The sequence below is a fragment of the Labrus bergylta genome, chromosome 14, assembly GCF_963930695.1.
Source record: "Labrus bergylta chromosome 14, fLabBer1.1, whole genome shotgun sequence".
In the NCBI taxonomy this organism is placed as follows: domain Eukaryota; kingdom Metazoa; phylum Chordata; class Actinopteri; order Labriformes; family Labridae; genus Labrus; species Labrus bergylta.
Genome location: NC_089208.1, coordinates 19,131,187 through 19,153,484, shown reverse-complemented (window position 1 = coordinate 19,153,484; position 22,298 = coordinate 19,131,187). Strand labels below are relative to the sequence as shown.

The window sequence follows — 22,298 nt, the reverse complement described above, 5'->3', positions numbered from 1 at the left end:
TGCAAGCAAACCATATTGTCTGTATTGACAAACGAAGCATAATGTGTTTGCTAAAACACACTGAAAAATCTATCAAATCAAAAAAAGAATATCTGAAAAGACGGGATGACGTTGGAAATTGCCGCATGACAAAACCTTTAAAAAACTACTGCACAACAAGGACTATTTAGAACTAAGCCAAGCACAACAAAACAAAACTAAGAGAATAAAAGCAAACAAACTGAAACATCAGTTTTCTTTTTCTTCTAATAAAAAATCTGTTGTTTCAGATGTTAGCTTTTGTCAGGCTGAGCTAAAGGCACAGCAGCCATGACTCACCTCGTGCTTTGCCTTTTGACGCCATCACTGGAGTCCACAAGAAGACAAGAGGGGTGGGATGGACAGCAAGAGAGGCAGAAGCCAGAAAAAAAGAGAGAGAAAAGAACAAAGACAAAAGACAGAGCAACTGATTAGATAACTATAGGAAGACAACCGTATGCCCGGATCTGCGTCAATGCAGAAACGGCAGGGTCTTTATCTTGGACGTCAATCACGAGTGCTGAAACCTGGCAGCGTACGTTCGGGCCTGAAAGAGAATGTCCTGATTTAGCTCATCAGCAGATTGAGACTTTACAACGTAGCATCTTTTAATTAGCCACGTCACATCATCTGGATGATGTGAGGAGGCATGTTGCTTTCTAATGAGCCTACAAGATCCATCAGGACATGGGCCTACTGTACAGATCAAGTTATTGGGCAGGAAATAGCTACAACTATTATTATTATACATTATGATCATCATTATTTGTTATTGCTATTATAAGTTATATCTAATATTATTATTGGTAATGCTTCTATAAGTCTGTAATATCTGTTTTTACTGTGTGTCTGTCTGTCTGTGTGTGTGTGTGTGTGTGTGTGTGTGTGTTTGACAGTCTTTCTTAATCCCTGACTGTCACCATGTCTGTCTGTCTCAGACTCTGACTGGCTGTATCCCCCCCCTCGGTGTCTTTATTCTGTCTGTCTGTCTGTCTGTCTGTCTATGTCTGTCTCTCTTTCATCCTCCATGTCTTTTTCACTGTCATTCTGTTTCTCCCTGACATTGACTTTTTGAATGTCTCCCTCCCTCTGCCAGAGCGAGCATCCCATGGCAAAGGCAAGAGGCCCTTACTCTGTATGTGTGTCTGCAATCCCTTCCTTTCTGTCTGTCTGTCTGTCTGTCTGTATGTTTCCCTGTCTGCCTGTCTGTCTGTCTGCCTCCATCTCCCATACTTTGTCTGTCCGTCCACCTGTCTGATTGTTTTGTCTTCAATACTGTACTTTTTCTTTTTTCTCTGGCTCACCTTGATTTAACTTCTCTGCACATTTGCTTTTGGCAGATGGCTGTCCACAATGAGTTTGGTTCTGCTCAGGGTTTCTGTTTCTCTAATTATTCCAAAGAGAAAGGTCCAGACATTCTCTCAAAGTAACATATCATAAGGTTACTTATAATATGATTCTGCAAAAAAATTAAAAATAAATAAAATATTGATTACTTGTTGGAATAGTGTGCTATTTTTTGACTTCTAGTGGAAATTAAAGATTTTAAAAACAGCTTAAGATTATTAAAAGTTTTTTTTAGGTTGTACATATTCAGCTTTGTTGTTGTTGTTGTTGTCGTCAGTGTCTTTAGGTTGTGTATGTTTAGGACAGACTGCTGTCATGAGTACGCGCATGAATGCATGCGAGCATCATATTAGCCTTTGACTGACAGCACTGTAATCAACGAGGAGGAGCACAGACAGGACTGTTTTCTGTCAGAGTTGTATACCATGATATGTGAAGGTTCAGTGCACAGCTCGGTGAAATCTATACAGGCCTTACTGTATGTATCCTGGTCTGAAAACAAAGGGAGACACAATACAGAGACGCAAACAACAAGAGCATCACCTCTGAGACATCCTGCCAGTTAAAATCAGCACAGAGCCAAATAAACAACATAGATTCTCTATTATCAAGCATGTGTGTCTATGTGTTTGCACGTGTATCCCCAGGGAATGACTCTTATGCTTCACACATACTGCTTTGCCAAATTGATGGATCTATTGGAATGCCTCCAGTGAGCCTGAAAACCTGAACAGCTCTAGAGACAAAGCCTGAAAAATGAACGAGAGGGAAAGAACAAAGAGAATGTAACCGCAGGTGCCGCGTCCGCAACTTATGAAGATTATTGTGCTATCTTTTCGATTATGGATTAATAATTCACTCCCATCCCTGTACACAAGGAATGTAGAATATGAAAACAGATTCATTGCGAGTGCTGCGAGAGATGCACGCCAGCTGCTGATGAGTCCAGCCAAACTTCCAGCTCTCACAAACAGATTTGTTTATTTTATATCCGAGTGTCATCAAATCCTGATAGCCAATTTTCACCGGCTGATAGAGACGATTATGTTTTGTTACCACAATTCACAGCTTGTTCAAAGGTGCAAGATATATACAGTGTGGAAGAGTGAAAGGGAAGAAAGGAAACTGATTATTTTCTTGCATGTTTTTGTGAATTTCCGACTTCATTTTCTACCACCCCGTATGCGCTGAATGAGGAACAAAAAGCAGGAACAGTAAAAAGTATGATTCTCATGAACACAAAGCAACACTATTCGTCACTGTAACACATACAGCAGGTGAAAACTTCGCACCGTGCTGCTGTGTAACTGGTCAGGAGGGAGATGGACCGACAGAGGAACAGGGCAGCGAGTGTCACGTCTCCTCCGACGCTTCTTTCTACATGAGACTGATGGCTTTGTGAAAGATTCCCCCAGCCAAGTCTGACCTCACCCTACAGTATACTCCTGCCTTTCATCCCACTTGTCAAGGTACCAGTTTCCTGTCACAACTGTGGCTCTGTGATCTTTCTCAGCCAGTGTGAAAAAATAAAATAAAAGGAGGAACCTGGAGACGAAAGATGGAAAAACAGTCTATATTTCAACAGCAGGAGTCGTATGCAGCTACAGAGATAAAGAGAAAAAGAAAGGAAAGAGAAAAATGGTGGGAGACATATTCACTATACTCTCTCCCTCTGCACTTGTATTTCTGTATTACAGTTACCAGGCAACCAACACAACAGTTTTCTAAGTCCTGGCAAGCATAAATTGAATAAAACGCTTTTCATACCACTCTCTCATTCCCCCATTTTACCGTGCCATGAGCAGAGTATTCCCAATCCATGACACAATGGCCACCTCTCACATGCTCTCAGAACTCCTGATTGAACTGAATACAGTAAAGAACCCAAAAAAACAGGAGCCTGAATGGGATCCAATTGGCCTATTTCTCCCTTACAAAGGGCTAGCTTGACCTAATTTGCTCCTATTTGATTTCTCTTTTTCTTCCATTGTGTCAAATCTGGTAGATTTTAAAATTTAAAAAAAGAACATATTTGAAAATAAGCAATGTAAGCTTAACGATAATCTCCTGTGAGCAAGCAATGTGTTTTTTTAAAGTGAAATATATGGCATAAACTGGAAGGCATTTTACACATCTGATGATGATGTTGGTGGTGTAACTCTTGTTGTTCTTTTCTCTAGTATAGATATTATAAATCTTAAAAATAATTCTATCACTCTAGTTAAGAACACTTACTGTACCCTTACTTTCATTTTTGGTTATATAAGAGTTAAAGTAATATCGAGAATCTTTCACAATGAAGTGAGTTGAGAAGATTTTACCTTAAAGGAAGAATGTGCTACATTTTACACGCAAATATAGCAGCAATCAAGTGACATCGGAGAACTCAGGTTCAGCTAAATAGCATTATGTCTATACATGTACCAATCAAGATATATATTTCCAACAGACTATGACACATACCAGGTGATACCTTACTTTTTAAATAATTTGTAAATGTTTTGTTTCAAATTTCAAGTACAGAAATTGCTGTAATCCAAACATGAAGCATCTTATTTCATAACCTTAGCCTGACGACTGGGGCTATTGGTCTAAGGAGAACTGTGTGTATGCAAACACAGTGTATCTGAGAGAATGAAATGTGACTGAGTGAATGGTGGTGGAAGTGACGAGCTCAGAGTTGTAAGAAGCTTGTTCTTTCTTTCTGTGACTTTCAGCGGGGAGCCATCATAAATAAACTGTGTGATAGTTCATACAGACACCACCTACCGTGACACAAACACACACGCACACACACATAGCAGTGATCATGGTATTCCCTTAGGCTATAAGTCTCCTGGGAAGACGTGTACAATTGCAACATCCTTCCTGTTTTCCTCTTTTTTCCCCCCCCTTCCCTCTTATCCTCCCTTCAAGTTCTCCTCATTCAGGTGTCTCATCCGCCTTTTTTTAAAATTCATTCTGCATCCTCATTAACCCTTTCCTTACCCGCACAGCTCCTCTTCTTTTTTCCCTTCCCCCCCTCGGGCTACCTTTTTCACAGTGCCAGATTTATTCAGAGTCTGACATCCACTGAAAAGCCTATGGAGATGGATGTGTGTAGCGCGGCTCTCACTGCTGTCACATAGCATGATGGAGAGTTTAGCTTATCTTTCGTACGGCAGCAGCTGTTTTGCCGTATGTTTGATGTACTCCAGGCCCTTGGAATGCAACCAACACGCCACCGGTGAGCAGATTGCTGTAAAACCTTTACACACTCTTTGTCACCTTATGACTTGGCCGTACATGGAGCCATCAATCCAAGAGAGCATGCACAAGAGCATCAAAAAAAATCAAAAAAATCAAGGAAAAATAGACACAAACAAAGAGCGAGCTCTGCAGACATTTGTGTGAATTTTGATTTCAAGAGGATTATTGGCATAAAAAAGAACTCTGCATGAACGCAAACACATGTATTTAAGTCTTGTTTGATTAAGCTGTAGATGTATTTTAATGTTGTTTGATTTCACACAGCTTTCTCTTAAGGCTCTTAATTCATCTTAAGGTAATGACGGTGTGGTTAAAAGTGTTAATGGATGAAATCAAGCCTACATAACTCAGCTTATTGCAACCATACCGCCTGCTTTATTAGATCTGTCTACCTCGTCCTTGTTTTCTCTCATTACACAGAGACACACACATCTGTTTATTTTGTCATTGAATCAGCCATATTTGATTTCCCCGTCTTAACTCGATTACACAAGCATACCCTGTCCACCGCAAAGTCACACCGATAAAACACACACAGAAGACACACGTGCACATTTAAAGAGGCACACGTGTCCATGACACACACTGTACACAAAATCAATAACATTTTGCCTCATTCTTACTAAACATGGCGTGACGCAGTTTGTAGTTGTTATTGCGAATGCCTTCCAGTTTCACTTTCTGTTTCATTCTGAGAATAACTCTATCTGGTGAGTCACCATAAGCACAGCTTGTGTGAATGACATGAGGCAATCTAGACCCCGAGCCTCTTTTTTGGCTTTATGTAAAATACAGTTATCAACTCTTGTAGTGAAAACTAGATTCTATATAAGTATCTGAAAGAAGTGAAACACTGTTTACACTGTGCCAGCTTCCAAAGATAGATGCACTTAAAATAGTTACGTAATAGAGACTCTGAGTGGTTGCTTTACTTCGAAAGAGGTCCAGAACTTCAGAATACTTCATGGAATCAGGAGAATATGGGATCAGCTCTGGTAATGTTTGAGAAAATGAGGTTTAAAACGATGAAGGATGATGTCTTTCGTCTTCTGTGTTGTGTTGGTGACAATGTGGGCTTCCTCTGATGGCATTACACAAATATAATGACTAGTCGGGTTGACAGTTTTTTTGTTCATCGTCAAAGGCCTGCAGCTTCAAACAGTAAATATGTAGAGGGCATCACACCTCATGGAGTGCTAACTCTTTGAGCCTTGTTGCAAAGTTGGCGATCATGCAATTTTTGTCATTTTATGCAACATTTTGTGAAGTGATAACAGGAACGGGATTTAGGGAAGTGTAACAAGTTAAAGTTGACTAAGTCTGATTTCCATTTTAAAACTCATCTGTAATGTTACAATGCTGGATGGCCACACTAAAAGTGGGCAAAGCTTTAGATCCTGAAGTAAACATATGTTGGAGTAATCCCAGGATAAGTCTGGAGGAATGCACTGAACGGCTTGTCCCGCTAAACACACGAGAGTTCCCCGGTAAGAAACTGAGACTTTCACTCGTACACTGGTGGAGCCGTTTACATTGGCTGTTCTGCCAGCACATGAGAGCAGTCCTCCCCTGGCAGCGCTGCAGCGTTCTGCCCAACCGGAAGGCTTCTAGAGAGCTGGCCAATCAGAACAAAGTGGGCACGTACTGTAGGGAGTGGAACGAACCATTTCGAGTATTTTGAGCTGCAAATCATGCAAAGCTCCTCTATAGGTTTCACAGACTGACAACAAGAAAGGTGAAAATGAGTATGATATCGGATGTTGATGTGGTGATCCTATCTTTAGATGGTAATGTGTATTGGATAAATATAAACACATAGGAAAGTAAAGAAGCAACTTACAAAGAGTCAGACATAAATAGCCAAAAGTCATGAAATATTTCTCCACTAACACATCTGCTTCGTGCCCTGCTGCAATCAAGTACCCCCCCTGACTAAAGCAGGGTTATATCCATGTCAGTGCAACACCATATGCTATGTTATACAAGAGGAGGGATGGGACGCGAGGGCAGTCACACATGCAGTAGCTCTTCATTTGTTGCCTTATGTCTCTCTTCTTTGCTTTCCTGTGTTCCCTTTCAGGTCACAAATCAAGATCATCTGTTCATATCCTTTGTATATAGAGCTGCATAAACAACATGGACTTCTAACAAATGTATACCTCACAGGTTTTATTCTCAGAGTGCACACCCACACTGCCCTTTTGTCACGTTCCCCAGCAGCAGACCCTTATCTGAAAATCCTGCTCTGGTTTTATCCTCATGGTTAGAGTATAGCTGCATATATCATGTTAATTAACTGGGACTCTAATAGACCAAAGGTGGGCTTGGAAATATCAGATTTCATCTGCATAGATCACATCTGAGGTATTAAACATCAAAGACATGACAGCACTGAGGGCAAAAAAAAGAGGTAAATAGCATACGCCCAAAATAGGGCTTTAAAAAACATTCCAAACCATCAGCTGTAATATACCTGTGATGCCAGTCAATAATGTTTAATCATTGTAGCTCTTAGACTTTAAAAAGGAGGGAGCTATGATTTGTGCTGGACTTTATGTAATGTTGCGGCTCCAAAACTATTGAACAATATACCTCAGCACGTTACACAGGCCTCTTCTCTGCCTGTTTTTAAATCTCTTCTTAACACCCATGTCTTTTCCCTGGCCTTTGACACACAGTAAAGACGTCGACTTATTTATTTATTCGATCTTTTGGTTTTATTTATTTATTTCATTTTACTTATGTTTAATGTCTTTTAAATTGATTCTGTATTTCACATGTAGTTTTCTTTTATCTCATGTGAGCTGTTACGTATTTTATTTATTTTCTGTACAGCACTCTGGTCAACTGTGGTTGTTTTAAAGTGCTTAACAAATAAAGTTGGATTGGATTGGATTGGATTGTCAGAAACATGTGATTTGGTATCTTAAGCTATTTTAGACCGTAATTAAGACGAATACAAGCAAAGTCTCCTTCTGTATGTGTCTTTAAGCTTTCCCTAAAATGTAAATATACATATAATAATACATTACATCTGCCACACTTGAATATAGATTTATTTCTAACCACAAAGCAGGCCACCTGCCCACCCCTCAGATTTATAAAGTAGGGCTGATGGCATTAACGGGTTAATCAGGATTAATTAAGGTTAAAAATTATTGCAAAACGAATGTAAATCTTTTATATCATTAACACATCTACGCTTATAATTTAAGCTTGGCTGTATAACTACTTAAGCTACATCTGTCTACTGGCACAGGCGTCAGAAGCATAAAAAAGTGGGTGGGACAACTAGAAGGGGGGTCTGGGAGCCCTCCTCCATTTAACAATAACATTTAGTTAAATGTCAAGCCTGTGGTGACAGTATGTGACCCAACAAAACTCTTTGCTCTGTGTGTTACTGCTCTCTGACCAACCCCACACACAGGCTACTGACTGATTGGAATGGGCATGGTAGCAGTGAAAACATAACATGGAATTTAGGCATTCTCCCAATGAGAAAGTGTAATGATTACAGGGTAGCAGTACAAACGTGGTTGTTGATTTAAGCATCCTACCAATGAAGAGTGGATTGGATTTGACTGAAAACACTCTGAAAAAGTTGCAGGCTGGGAAGACAGATGTGCTGAGTTTGTGACGTGGTAAACGTGAGGTAGTCCAAATGAATGATTTAAAAAATAGGTTGGACTTGTTCCGCCCGTAGAGTTTGACACTGACAGGTATATCTGCAGTATACGTGCCTGAAGTATAAGTAAAGATGCATCCACCTTTTCCTTTGGAAAACCATACCTAGACTTAGGTAGTGGAAATAATTCAGTATACCTCCAAAACTAAAAGAGCAAATAGCTGTCATACAACAGCTGTAGAATTAGTCTATATAGAAGTGTTGTCTTTTGAATGGCCTCCCTCAGTATGATGAAGGAATCCTAACTTAACCCAATGCACATGCAAACAAGCTAAGCTAATGTTAGCGCCTGCTTAACTGAGCCATGTTCTCTGTTTGCCGGGATATGTGATTGGAGAACACTTCTTTCAGGAATTTATGTAACTCTCAGCTGCACACTGTCCTTTTGCCATGAAACATGATTGCTTTGTAGACCATTGTGGGGGAAGAATAAAAAAGCTGATTCATTGGGGGGGTTCAAAAGTCATGGTATCGAATTCTTGCACTGGCCTAATCACCAATTAGCTAGCATTGGTCTCTAGAAACACACATATGGGTTAGTCTGGTGTTGAAAGCAAAAGCCTGACAAACAACCAAACTCTTCCCACACAGAATAACTAAAAAGTGGAGTCAACATGAATTAGGACCCATAGGACCATTCAGAATTCTGTTTATTTTTGCGTAAGAGTCCAAACTTCTCAGTTTATTAATTAAGTTCTTTCCATTTGGCAGCCGATGAATTCCTGATGAGTGTGTTCTAGTCTAAAAATCTGACAAGACAGGAGCATCAAACAGATCTCAGACACCCTCTGGACTGTAACTATGGCAGCGGCCCAGTCACAGAAATCTTTGCTTCTCTCCTATCCTGTTACTGTGGGTGATATAGTATGCAGGATTATGATTCATCATAGTGCAGATGACAGTGAAAAGAGAGTTTGGGTAAAAACTGCCCTTTGACCGCTAAAAGCAAATACAAGCAAGCACATGCGTGCACACACACACACAGCCTATACAATTTTGCCATTTAAAGCCTTTAAGAGATTCCTCGGGGCTTGGGAAGCACATTTCAATTTCAACAAAACACCCGAGGGATATCGAAATCATGAATCTCCCCAACAAGAAAAGTCAAACAGGAATTGCTGTTGGATGATGGACACACCCAAATACATGGACTATACCCCCCCCCCCCCACACACACACACACACACACACACACACACACACACACACACACACACACATACATTGCAGATTGTCAAACAGGTACTGCTGTGGGATGATGGACAGTCCAGGTCCAGCCTATAACTCAATGGTTGCTTTTTGTTTCCACTGCTTCTCCAAATGAATAGTTTAGAAGGTGAAGTTATATTGTGATAGATGCCTTCAGGGTAACAAATGGCTTCCTGCAGACAAAGCTTTGAAGTGGATGTGTACGCCCGGGCATCGACCTGTAATCTTCAGCCATTCGTCACCCGGTGAAGGGAGATCACAATTCCGAGGAAAACTTCTAGATAATACAAGTGTCATTTTTTTCCACACCCCGTGCAGAGGTCACATACCTACATGATAAGCAGCAATATGATTGTGATACTTTATTCAGCTGCAGGTGACTGCTTAAATTCAAACATATGAATTGTCTTATATTTCAGAGGGATTTTCTATTTTGTGGCGTTATCCTGGCTTTTAGTCAGGGATCGTGTCGAGGAGGGAAAGCTTTTTATCCTCGCTGGAGAGAAAACACGGAGCGTCTGAAAAAAATGCCTCCTCCCCTTGATAGTGAGACTTTGATCAAAAATGTGTCATAGCATTTTGCTCGCGCTGAATTATTCAAAGGTCAGCGAACAAAGGCATGTTTGTGCTGTGTTGCATTACAAAGGGCTTAGAATGATGGTAAATTGGCAAAGTGTTCGCCGGGTCTCTGTAGGGAGCTGACCGGTGAGCGTCCCCCTCCAGGGACCGCTCGGCATCAAACGGGGTGAACGCCCTGTGATTGTTACTGCTTCAGTCATAGCCCGGCTGTTACCTGGTATTTTCAAACCATCACCTTTATATCCTATTCTATTTGGGGCATTGTGTTTGTGCGACTTTAGCAGACTGAGAAGAGAATAGACTTCTGAGAGGAGGGACTGAAAGCTTGGGGCCTGTGGGGCTGTGCACACCTGATGAATCTTGCATGCCTGTGCACGTGTGTGAGGATGTTTTTGAGACTTCTGCAATAGAAAAGTTGCACATTCACACGGCAGTTTGTGCATGTGTGTGCATCAAGTACTGCAGTGCAAGAGGTCTTTTGTAATGATGGTAAATGGGCAAACTCCGGGGCATCAGGACCGCAGCCTGTATCAATGGGCTCACTGGAGGATAAAGGAAGGAAGAAAGGTCTCTAGATACATGTGGACTAATAGGCCTTTTATATCAATGACTATAGCACCTCTCTTTTGTCCTACCTACAACCACAGCTCCATACTTTAATGGTTTCTTTAGCGTTTTCTCTTCAAGAAAACAATCAACAATTCACCACATGCTGATCCATCCCTGCACAGGCCGGTGGGGAGGAGCAAGTAGAAAAGTTGAGGAAGGCAGGAGAGCAGAGGAAGAAAAACCTTGTGTGTGTGTGTGTGTGTGTGTGTGTGTCAGAGCATTCATTCCACTTCAATAGCCTGCATTATTCATAGTGTTTCCCAACACACAAAAAAAAGTCAAAGCAAGTGTGTGTGTGTGTGGGTAATCTGGATTCACACATAAATAAAATACATAAGCAAAATACACAAAGACAAAAACACACCTGAGAGAGAGGGAAGCGCCGGAGAGTTTTCTAATGAAGCGTCCTGCTGTAGTGAGGGGAGCAGTGAATGCAACACACAGGTTTCCCATGAGACTTAAAGCAGCTCAGGCTAACCAGGTCAGCCAGACCTCCTGCAAAGATCCTCTGTTCTGAGGTCTCCTGCAGCTCAGTTTATCCTCTCCATACACTAAGGTTCATGGTAACTTAAAACAATCCCAGCAATTGCCAACCTCGATTTTCCTTCTCGTATATAACCTCTCAAAAGAGGTTTTATTTTTACCCACCTATTAATCTATTATTGTAAGGTAAAATGTACTTCTTTTCCCCCCCAAGGACAGCCTATACAACTACATTTAGAGCATACAATGTGTAATTCTGCTGCAAATGTTGATACTTGCACTATTTTTTTATTGTATATTAGCAGCTGTTTACCAAAATGTCACTGTTCACCTAAGTCATTTAAGTGAGTTTTTGTTGATGTTTGAAACCCCTTCTTAGTGGTCTTTGTTGATCTAGTACATGTATACGTACTACTTTTTGTAAGTTGTCCTGCTATATTTTTATCAGTAAAATGTATCACTAACCCCAAATCTTTGCTGTGGAAAATGTAAAGATGTTTTTGTTTTTTTTTGGAAGTGTGCTGTTAATCCCTTTGTCTGACACCTACCCTGTAACAGCAGGCATACAAAATGTCTTCATAGAAAGCCAGTCATAATGGTAATTGTCTTGTTTGCATTTATAGCTCATAAAAAGGCATCACTATTCATTTCAGTCTGTTTCATAAATGTCAAAACAACCCTCACAGGAGCTTTAAGTTAAGCCCTCCACTGCTTTATGAAGAAACATCATAGATATAGATTTATAACACATTTAAAAACGCTCTTGCGTCAGAAACTAAAAACTCAATGTATTTTTAGGCTGACTAAACAAAGAAAAGTATATATACAGACACTGAGTCACCCATTACCCTTCACCCAAGGCAGGGATGCAGGCAGACGTGAATAAATTCCATTTCATGCCTCGGCTTATATTTACAGAAGAACAAAAGGAAAAACTGTGTTCAATTACCAAAGACAAATTTGAACTCATCTGGGTCATTTTGAGCAAATTGAACTGGAACTAATTCCTTCCGAGTGTTACAGTTGAACTAAATAAATAAATAGAATGGGGACTTGTTTGCTTTTTCCCCACATCAAATTAAAGTTGACCTCAACATGCTCCTATTAAAGCTATCAACAGGAGCGAGCCCATGGGAGCAGCGTAAGTACAGGGACGGAGGGGGATGGGAGGAAGTGGACACAGCGGTGCCTCACAGTGATTAAGCTTTTGGAGAAAAATGCACAATCCAGTTTCCTATTATAAAAAAAACAGGTTATATTCCTGTCATTGTTACACCCCTCTCCTGCTGTGTTTCCTGTCTGTCATAGCTTTCATTTAAACCATCTCTCTCTCTCACTTTCCTCTCTCCCTGTCTTCTCTGGCCCATTACAAAGGTGTAAATTGGACACAGATAATTGAACATTACTATCTGGGGAGGTAGCTAACACCATCTGTTAAATGTCCGCCCCCAACATCACAGCGCACCACACAATGCATCCAAACATCCCAGTGCACTGTGCAGCACATTTATGTGGACATGCTCGTGTTGGCTGTGTTTGACTTCCCGTTTTCCTTCAATTCCCCCTGTCCCTGACAAAACATCGAGAGCAGGTGCTGCGTTCAGGGTCAGATGTTGTGGATAATCTTTGTGGCTTTGGAGGAATAGAACTTGTTCATAAGGAGGTCACGTATTATTACATGGAGATGATTTTTAGGATCATTAATAGAAGAATATAACAATAAATTACCTCATTAAACAATTAAAGGCCCGAACGTCCTACACACAAACAGCTGCCATGGCAACAAAGGCGTTGTACACACTCTTTGATCTTAAAAATTGTACTTTTATAATATATTTATCTTATAAGAAGATATACTTTATTGACCCCGAAAGGGGAAATTTGATTTTTTTACACTCTAGTATTGAGACATGCTCCACACACATGGGCTGAAATAAACATGCACATGCACAAACAGGATCCTACGGACATGCACCAATGTAGGGATGTCACAGTGACAGGGCTGCCCACGGCGGGTGCTCCTGGGTTGGGGGGGGGGGGGGGGGGGGGGGGTTGCCTTGGCAGTGCTTAGGAAGTGATCTAGCACCTCTCCTGCTACCAGACCAATTACCAGATTTTATTGGCACCAGGACTTGAACCGACGACCCTCCGGTTTCCCACCCAATTCCTTACAGACTGAGCTACTCCCGGCCCCTTGCAATGGGTTAACCTTGTAAGGAAATGTTGGTGATAAAAAGATATACAGTGGAGTTGACTGGAGATGAGGTAGGATAAATGAATGTGATGGTATTTTGTTGTATGGGTTCTCTTGCTGTTGGTTTCCTAAGTTGTTCTGGTTATTTTGTTTTTGGGTAGGTTCTTTCGATCTCTTCTTATCTATGTTGTTCTTCCTGTTTGTCAAAGCACTTTGTAAACCCTTTTTTTTTTTAAGGGTCTATATAAATAATAATAATAATATATAAAGTCATTAGTATTATTATTAGAGGGTTAGAAAAGACAAGCATCATGTTAAACTGTATATTATATTTAGATACTTAATTCATACCTACTCTCTTTGTAGTTACACTTTTGGGTGGCACTTATTCCTTAAAGACTACTATTGTTGTTATGTACATAAATATGGAGCTTACTCTGAATTCCAGAAGATTCCCAACAATAACCCAATAATTGGTTGGAGCTGGATTATGAAAGGTTATCCACACAAATAATGAGGGAGATTGCGTATGAGGGTTTCTGAAGAGCCTCAATCGTATCGTCCCCCCTCTCATTCTCTCTCTCTCTCTCTCTCTCTCTCTCTCTCTCTCTCTCTCTCTCTCTCTCTCTCTCTGCGTTACACACATGGCTGATTAGCAGTTGGCATTTCGTCTTGGCTATGTGCTAAATGAGAGCAGCAACATTACCATCTCAAAGATGCTTTCCCTGCTCAGTTAATGGTCAGGACACAATGGCTGCTTAAACACTTGACGGATCATTGAGGGATTACACTATTTGGCTTCATGCCTTTACGCTCACTTCATGTGTGTGTGTGTGTGTGTGTGTGTGTGTGTGTGTGTGTGTGTATTTGAAATGCAGAGACAGAGACATCCTGTATCCTGTAGGTGTGGACTCTTACGAACCTCTCAATGGGAGCAATAATGTCAAGGAGCTGCAATGTCATATCCATCAGAGCTGACTTGCTGTCAGGGCCAGACAAAGGTGTTGACACTTGAACACCACACAGTGAGTGAGGAGGCCATTCAAATGTCAGTTTGCTGACACATAGCCATGCTCTCATAGATGGGTGCTAACCAGTGATTGTCAGCTGGTAACTCAAGGAAAAGGCCACTGCATATATAAAGCTCAAGAGGAGCCATCCGGAGAGATTTAATGAATGAATGTGTTTTCATCCTATGAGGCAAGTATCCATTGTTGGTTCAATCACACCTGTCAGCTCTGGCAAATCTGCACTTATGGGATCAAGGCGGCTATAGCCAAGGCGCCGCGGTCATCGAGGGACACATTCATAGCTCCCAGTCGAGTGTGAGACTGTCAAACCTCTGACAGTGTTTGCAAATTATCATTTAAGTTACACTTCAGGAAGAGTAACCTGTGAAGATTTACACCCTAAATGGGAAAAAAAAAAAGTTACACAGCATCCACAAACTCTGTGACAGTATTAAAAAAGACCAGTTCTGTAACTTTAATAAAGGGGAGCACTTTGGAAATCTGCAGTGATAAATGGAAACTCAAAATGTGATCAATCCAATATCCACCTTATGATGAATAATGGCTAAATGCAAACAAAATGAATAATCAGATTTTGGCCCCTTCACGACCCCCGATTAGGTTTTGAAATAAAGTTTTTCATAATACTTTTTGATACCACGTGTTTCAAAATGATACAATGTCTGTTATCTAGTGATCGGTATTATCAAACACAACCAGAGCTTTAAATATAACTACACTTTTCTGAGACAGGTACAAGAGGAATGAATCCATCATAAAGTGGAAGCAAACACCTGCACACTGTCTAAAATACACAAAAACATTGGCAACATTTCAGTGCGGAAACATTGCCAACCCTATTTTAAACAATTACTTTTTTGTTTGTTTTTTCCCCATGGGAGTGTTATACGACACTGGCAGCAGGTATGACTGATTGCCAGCAGTAAAGGTTTGGTATCTGGAAATCTCTGGAAGCCTTCAATTACGTAAAGACAAATAAACTGTTTTGTTGTGGCCAAGCTGGCCGGTACATCGGAGACGGCAGACAAGATGACCTCGGAAAATCACTTATCTTGAAAAAGAAAAAAGATAAGGGCTCTTTACAGTGTCGCTCCTGTCTTCTGGGAACTTCAAAGATGTGCTGGGAAGGGAAAATTTACAGTAATTACCACGGGATATTTGAAAAACGTTCAGTCTACGGACCTGGCTTGCTCTCCTCACAACCAAATATTTTTAAACCTTCCAATCACATATGCATTGACCTTGATTAATACAGTTTCCTTATCCTGGTTAAAACCCTTACTACTTCTTGAAAAATCAATATGTTAGATAAAAATTAATCTTGTGGGGCGCCAACGGTGTAGCTGGTGCGCACGCCCGAAGTACAGAGGCTTTGGTCCTCCGAGTGAGCAGCCCGGGTTCGAATCTGACCTGTCTCTAAACAAAAGCAGGAGAAGCCAAAATATAAACCTTAAAAAAAAAAAAAGATATTGCAGTAATAGAATAACAGACACAGGCATAATTAAATACTACCCCAAAGCAGACAATTTCTTCACAACCACAAATTGTGAAACCACAAAAGAAGTGCAAAATAGACTTCTTCATTTCCCCTGAAAAAGAAACTTTTTCAACTTGCTTATGCAACACCACTAAATCTTCCATTGTCTGACACTTAGGTTGATGCTTGGACTCACCAACAGACATCTGGCCTTCATCTCAAGTTAAACCTTAGGAGGACTGAGCTGCACTTTTTCCACAGGCACAAACAATCCAGTCTATACGAGGATATAAGAGTGACTCTAAACCAAACTTCCACAAATCCTGTAGACTGCACTGTCACACTCACACAATGGGGACACTGACTGCCCGGCTCTTGTTATTTGTCATTCACCTAATATTGCAGCTACCTTCATTCCGGGCTCTTGAAGTAATGTCTTCAGCTCCAACAATGCCTCCAAGGCAATCCCTGTCTTTCATCGTAAAAATAAAATGAATGTCTCCAAGAAATATGTTTTTCGGCCCCCCGCTTGAATCACGCTGTCCGATATTTTATTTCTCTAGCTTCTCAGATTCCCTGGTTTACTTTGGCCTGAAAAGTTTCTGCATGTGTCATATCCTACTTATATGGTCTCTTTTTTTAATCTTACATTATGACAGTTACTGTAAGTAAGTAGTTATAAGGTTTGCCAGTGTTTTTTTAATGAATCAACAAATACATATTAAAAAAAATAGATGTCAAGCTCTGAACAAATCATACATCTGTTGTATAACTTAAAGATATATAGATATGCGTACTATATCTAGGCTATTTTTATGGTCATCCAATGTCTTGACTGGTATGATCATGACTTGGCATTTTGTGATTTCTCTGTTAACACAAGAAACACAATCTTACTCCAGTTTCTTCATCTTCCATTTACTTTGTTCCTGTTTTATATTACTTTTTTAAGTTCCCATCATTTCATGCCAATAACAATGATTACTCTATTTTCAGGTGTTTCTCTGACTCAGGGGACCTTAAGGCTTCTCTGTTTACCCTGACATTATCAAACAGTAATGCCTTTTTTCTGCTCAAGGCAAGTAATCAGCCTCGAAGAAAATGCTGCCAAATAACACAAAAGATGGAAGCACACAATATTTGTTCTCTTATGACGTCTTCAGTACAGCTTTAAATCTCTCCTTTAAACCTCTTTACAGCAGCAGGTGCAGAAGTCGTCTGAGCATGTGTTGGAACACAAAGGTGCTACATGTGTAGACATGTAGATAATGCAGATTAGCTCTGACAACTTCTGATGCCGGTGATGATATGTAATAAAGGGTGATTGTGAGCTGTAAATTGAAAATTCAATTTACAGCTATTCATAATGGAAGTCTGTTTCAATTATAAGTGATGTATCTGATGAAGACAGGTGTGCATGTATGTCGATACACAAACTAATGAGCTCACGTTACATCCCTTTTTGTTCGTCATTCACACATTTATAAAAAAAGGAATATTAAATCACACTTTTCCATGTGTTGTGTCATAATGTGTTAAGCATAATGTGTTAAACGTTAAGCAGATATGAAGTAAGAATGATTCACTGTATTGCAGTTTTCAAGGAAATAAAGAAGCTGGGCTTAAAAACGTCAACAATGGTTGTTTTTTTATTGTGGCAAATGTCTATTCTTGTTCATATGAGCGAGTACTTTGCAGTTTGTTCCTAAGTTATGTTATTGTAGATTTGCTTCAGCACCGTTTTATTTAATAGTGTGAAAAGTCCAAAAAAGATTTAGTTCCATTTGACACAAGGGTCTTTAAGGTAGATTGTAAGATCTGCCTCGGATGATTGAAAGCGGTGGTGTAGTGGTGCCTGAAGAAGTGACAATGAGTACTAGTCAATTAGAGACAGAGTTGGGCAGGCGATCCCTGAGCCATCCTAGTAAAAAAAAAGTAGCTGCATACTGAATAATGTGGATCAGAGGGGATTCAGAAGTGGGTATACCCTATGGAGACTGAAAAATAAGTGGGTGATACTCTGTGTACCTTCATATACCCTGCACTACACCACTGATTGTAGAACACTGTGACGTAACACCTATTGATACAATTTGGAGACAAACAGTATGTAAATCACTTAAATTATTCCTATCATCCAAACTGTTGTATCCAACATCAGAATCACTGGTGACTTCTGCTCTGGTTTTATCAGCAAAACATCTGACAAATGAGAATTCAATACGTAATATAAGAGGACCCTCAATGCTATTAGCGATCTGTTATTGAATTCAGTTACATTCTGCCTGCAGTCTGCAATTTGATTAAAGCAGAAACTGATAAGGTAATATTTCCCCTCTAAGAATACAACTTCAAAGAAATCAATTACACAAAGGTCATGTCTTTGTTACAGTCTCGATCTTCTTAATTTAAAGCCTGTACTCTCAAGGAAGGGTAGAAGACTGTCAATCGTACAATGAGTAGGTAAATACCTAAGTTAGCAACTACTTTTTTTATATTGTTTCCTCAAAATACATCTAAAAAGAATTTAAAGGCTTAATATGCGATTTTTCACACTTAAATATAATAGAAATCAAGTACATCCTCTGAAAATAACTCTGTGAGTCATGACTGTCTACAATGGGTGTAACACCCGAGTCCCGCTGTCTGTGATGCTTTCCGAGTTTTCCGAGTCCCATCTTCAGTTTGTTTACATCGCCGGGACGGCCGGTCAGCTCACCCCATCGGTTATAAAAGTTGTTTAATTGAGGGACTAGAGAAAAGAAGAATAAACATACTGTACTCACTGCTTAATTGAACGTCACGTAAGCGTTTCTAGATCACAGTCATTAAGGGTAAGTTTACATGCAGTGTGAAGATACGAGCATAATAAAGATCGCTAGCATTAGCATGCTAACACAACAATGCAGCCCGAGTTGTTTTGGTTTCATGCTGGAGCTCAAGGGCGATATCTGCTGGATCAAAAAATCGCATATAAAGCCTTTAACATTAAATGCTACTTATAGTAAATATTTTGTCTGGATTTACACAATAGAAAGTTTACAAAGTCCATGTTGTGTTCTTAAAAAAAAAACAGGTTAGACCTACAGTAAATTCAAGCCCTCTTCTCTCCTTTTTTTTCAGAATATGTCATGTTCCCTTGTTTGCCTCTTCAGCTTAATCATTTGCCATTTGAATTCCACTTGCATGACTCAAAAAATATTTTTCATGACGTAGAAAAAAACCCCTCTTATTTGGGAGCAACAATAAAAAAAAGAAAAATCATCATTACAGGAAGAATTTTTTGAAAACATTTTTTCAGCGGAGTATAATTGCTGCAGACCTTGTGGTACCCCACTTTCTATGGGAGAACAGACGTCATCAAATCTTCATCACAAAACAGACGAAAAGGCTACCTGAGAGAGGCAAACACTGGCTTTCTGCTCTGACGTCCGTGTGCTGTTGTGCCGGAAGAAGGACAACTGGAGGCCGCGATCAAATCTATTTCCTGTTTTAATGGGATGTAGTAAGCTCTTACATCAGCACTCTTTCACTTAGAGCCGCCTGTTAGTCTCAGCTGGCTGCTCTTTTCTCCCCTGGGAGATACTCCGCAAAAAGCAAAGCATTTATTTTTATGGAATACACAGACACACATGCATGCCAAATGTACACACATGTAGACACATGTAGACAGGTTTTAGTACCTGGAGAGACATTGTCCTAAACCAAGGACTGATTTAGTGAAAAGATTAGCCATATGTATGATGTGCAGTGACACTTAAAAGGTTGACATATTTAAACCATCAGAAAAAACCAAAGGGGCAACTATGGGTGGCTTTGGGCCTTCCTCAAATCAAATAAGCTTCATCTGGTGCCATAACATAATCGTACATTATAATTGGCTATCTACCTGTTCAGAGGCGTGGCCTATTACTCACGTCCGACTCGTACAAGTACAACTCCAGGTTGTTGGAGTCCTTAAGGTTGTGTCTGAGCTGTTTGTAGATAAGCTTATAGGTCTTTTGCCACATACTGTGTGCGCGCCGCGGTCGGTCAGCGCCACGGTTTTGCTTCGTCAGGAAGGACTGACCCCGCCCTAACAGCCACGAGCAGCATGGCGGTTCATACCATTGTGAGTCCTTATATTGTGTTTTAATTGGAAATTGACCGGACGTTCCATGCTTTATCTTTGTCTGACTTCCTGTCTGGGTCGTTATATTCCGTCCAGCTTGCAGCAGGCTCCATCAGGACTGGACTCGCAAGATTTTTGAAACGCAGAATGAAATGGACCACGGTGCTCACTGTGGAAAAAGGAGCATTGACTAAAGTGGCAAGCAAACGGCGGCGTAGTGTGCCGCGCTGGCGGACACGGGGCATGTGAAAATTTTGAGTCAAGTTATATTGAGCAGTGCAAGCTGTCTTGGTGATACATTTTGTATTGTATTGATGCATGACTATCTTCTTCAACGATTTACTTTTTCAGATTAGAGGAGCAGTTTCAATGACTATAAATGTTTCCATCTGTGTAGTTATTTCACTACATCGAAAATCGTGTTGCTGGCTGTTGCTCAAAAAGGGCGATATTGACGTTTGACAGTAGCTGTTAGGAAGGGAGCTGATTTAGCTTAGTTGGTAGAGCAGGCCTCACATACAGAGGATAATAATGTCTAGACACACCCCTGCCATCGGTGCATCTTTCAATTTATGATTGTGAAACCAGTGGAACTAACAGTTTTTATTGTATCCGTTGCACCACACATTTTGTGCAGGCACATCTTGAGTATGCATTGTAAATGCAGAGGAAAATCCTGCCTCGGAGTCATATTGATTCGACTCCTCCGGCCCTCTGTGTGTACGGGAATGCACCAGAGTGCGATTGTGTGGAAATGTGTTTGTTTATATTGTCGTGCGTATGGGTGTGTGTGCCCTCTTCATCGATCCCCCACTTTGTTCAAATTATCAGTGCAGGGATGGGACCTAATACTGCTATTCACACAGGCATTAGAGCAACAGAGGCAACCACTGCTGAGAATAGAGGCTTTAGGGAGAGCAGGAGGAAGAGAGAGAGGCAGAAGATGCAGGGAGAGGGTGTAGAGGAAAGGGAGAGGATGCAATAAATGAATAAATATTTCCAAGCTATTTTCATACACCTTTATTAAAACTGTAGGACTGATCACAGGGCAACTTCTACACTTAAAATCTCCCCACCTTACTTTATTGGGAGTAAGTCAGTCAAGAGGAAACAGGAGCTCACCATGTGTTTGAATCCAAAATAACTGTCTTCACTAACATACGTTGAAACATGGTGGCATTTCTTTGAGGAGTTTTTCAGTGGTAATGAAACAGAATAAAAAATAATAATGATGCCTATATACACTGTACAGTATGACCTACAGAAGCAAAGTAGACCATTAGGAAGAAGATTTATTATTTCAACACTGTAACATGTGCAGCCTGTAGACACTGCCATGGGGTAGGTGTTATTACAGCACACATACAGCGGGTGCCTTTGCTTACATTTCACACAGTGAGGGATAAGTGTGATTTTTTAAAAGAACACTTAAGCATGTTGTGACAGGATCAGGAGAGACGTCAGACATACTGTCTTGGTGATGTGTCGCTCGCAACAGGTTCACTCTATGTGCCTGGTGTTTTGAATGAACTGTGGGAGCTGGCTGCCGTTTGAGAGCTGGTTTCCTTTTTTTGTTATTTACTGATAAAGGATAGAGGGAGGATCTCTTCTCCACACTACTTGGCCATATAAAACACCAAGTGCTCGGTGGTATAACGTTAACGTTTTATACCAAACATTCTGTAAAATAGTGTATTTAGGGAATTATACATTTAAGTATGATTACAATTAAAAATGTAAGTGAAATTCATAAACACAAATCAATCATAGGTCAGAACATTGCTGGGGCGGCTCAGTGGTAGAGTCTGTCCTCTATCAACAGGAAAGTCGGGGGTTCGATCACCAGCTCCTGCAGCAACATGTATGATGTGTCCTCGGGTAAGAGATTTAACCCTAAGTTGCTCCCGCTGCTTTATCGGCATATAAATGTGTGTAAATGGGATTAGTTTATACTGATGGCCGTTTTGCATAGCAGCCTGTGGCATCACTGTGTGGATGTCTGTGAATGGGTAGGTGCGACCTGCAGTGTAAAAGCGCTTTGAGTATTCAAAAGACTAGAAAAGCGCTATACAAGCTCAAGTCCATTTACCATTTAAAGATGGCTGATTTCATAAGAGCCAAATGGTAAATGGACTTGAGCTTATACAGCACTTTTCTAGTCTTACGACTACTCAAAGCGCTTTTTACACTGCATGTCACACCCACCCAGTCACAGACTGATGGTAGTGTACGCTATGTAGTATCATCCATCAGAAGTAACTAATCCCATTCATACTCTGCCACCGATTCAGCGGGAGCAATTCAGG

The 22,298-nt window shown here is 40.5% G+C and overlaps 1 protein-coding gene across 7 annotated transcripts in view; it reads right to left on the bottom strand.

The window, feature by feature from the left end:
* The window catches only part of cadm2a (cell adhesion molecule 2a), a 221,774-nt gene that overhangs the window by 66,862 nt on the left and 132,614 nt on the right, over positions 1–22,298 (bottom strand). For 6 of the 7 annotated variants that reach the window (XM_065962690.1, XM_020639821.3, XM_065962691.1 and 3 more), the window contains exon 2: positions 319–345. The exons of the other annotated variant lie outside the window; for it this stretch is intronic. In XM_065962690.1, coding sequence (XP_065818762.1) covers positions 319–345 — 27 coding nt within the window. The remainder of the gene's footprint in view (positions 1–318; positions 346–22,298) is intronic. 7 annotated transcript variants of the gene reach the window in all.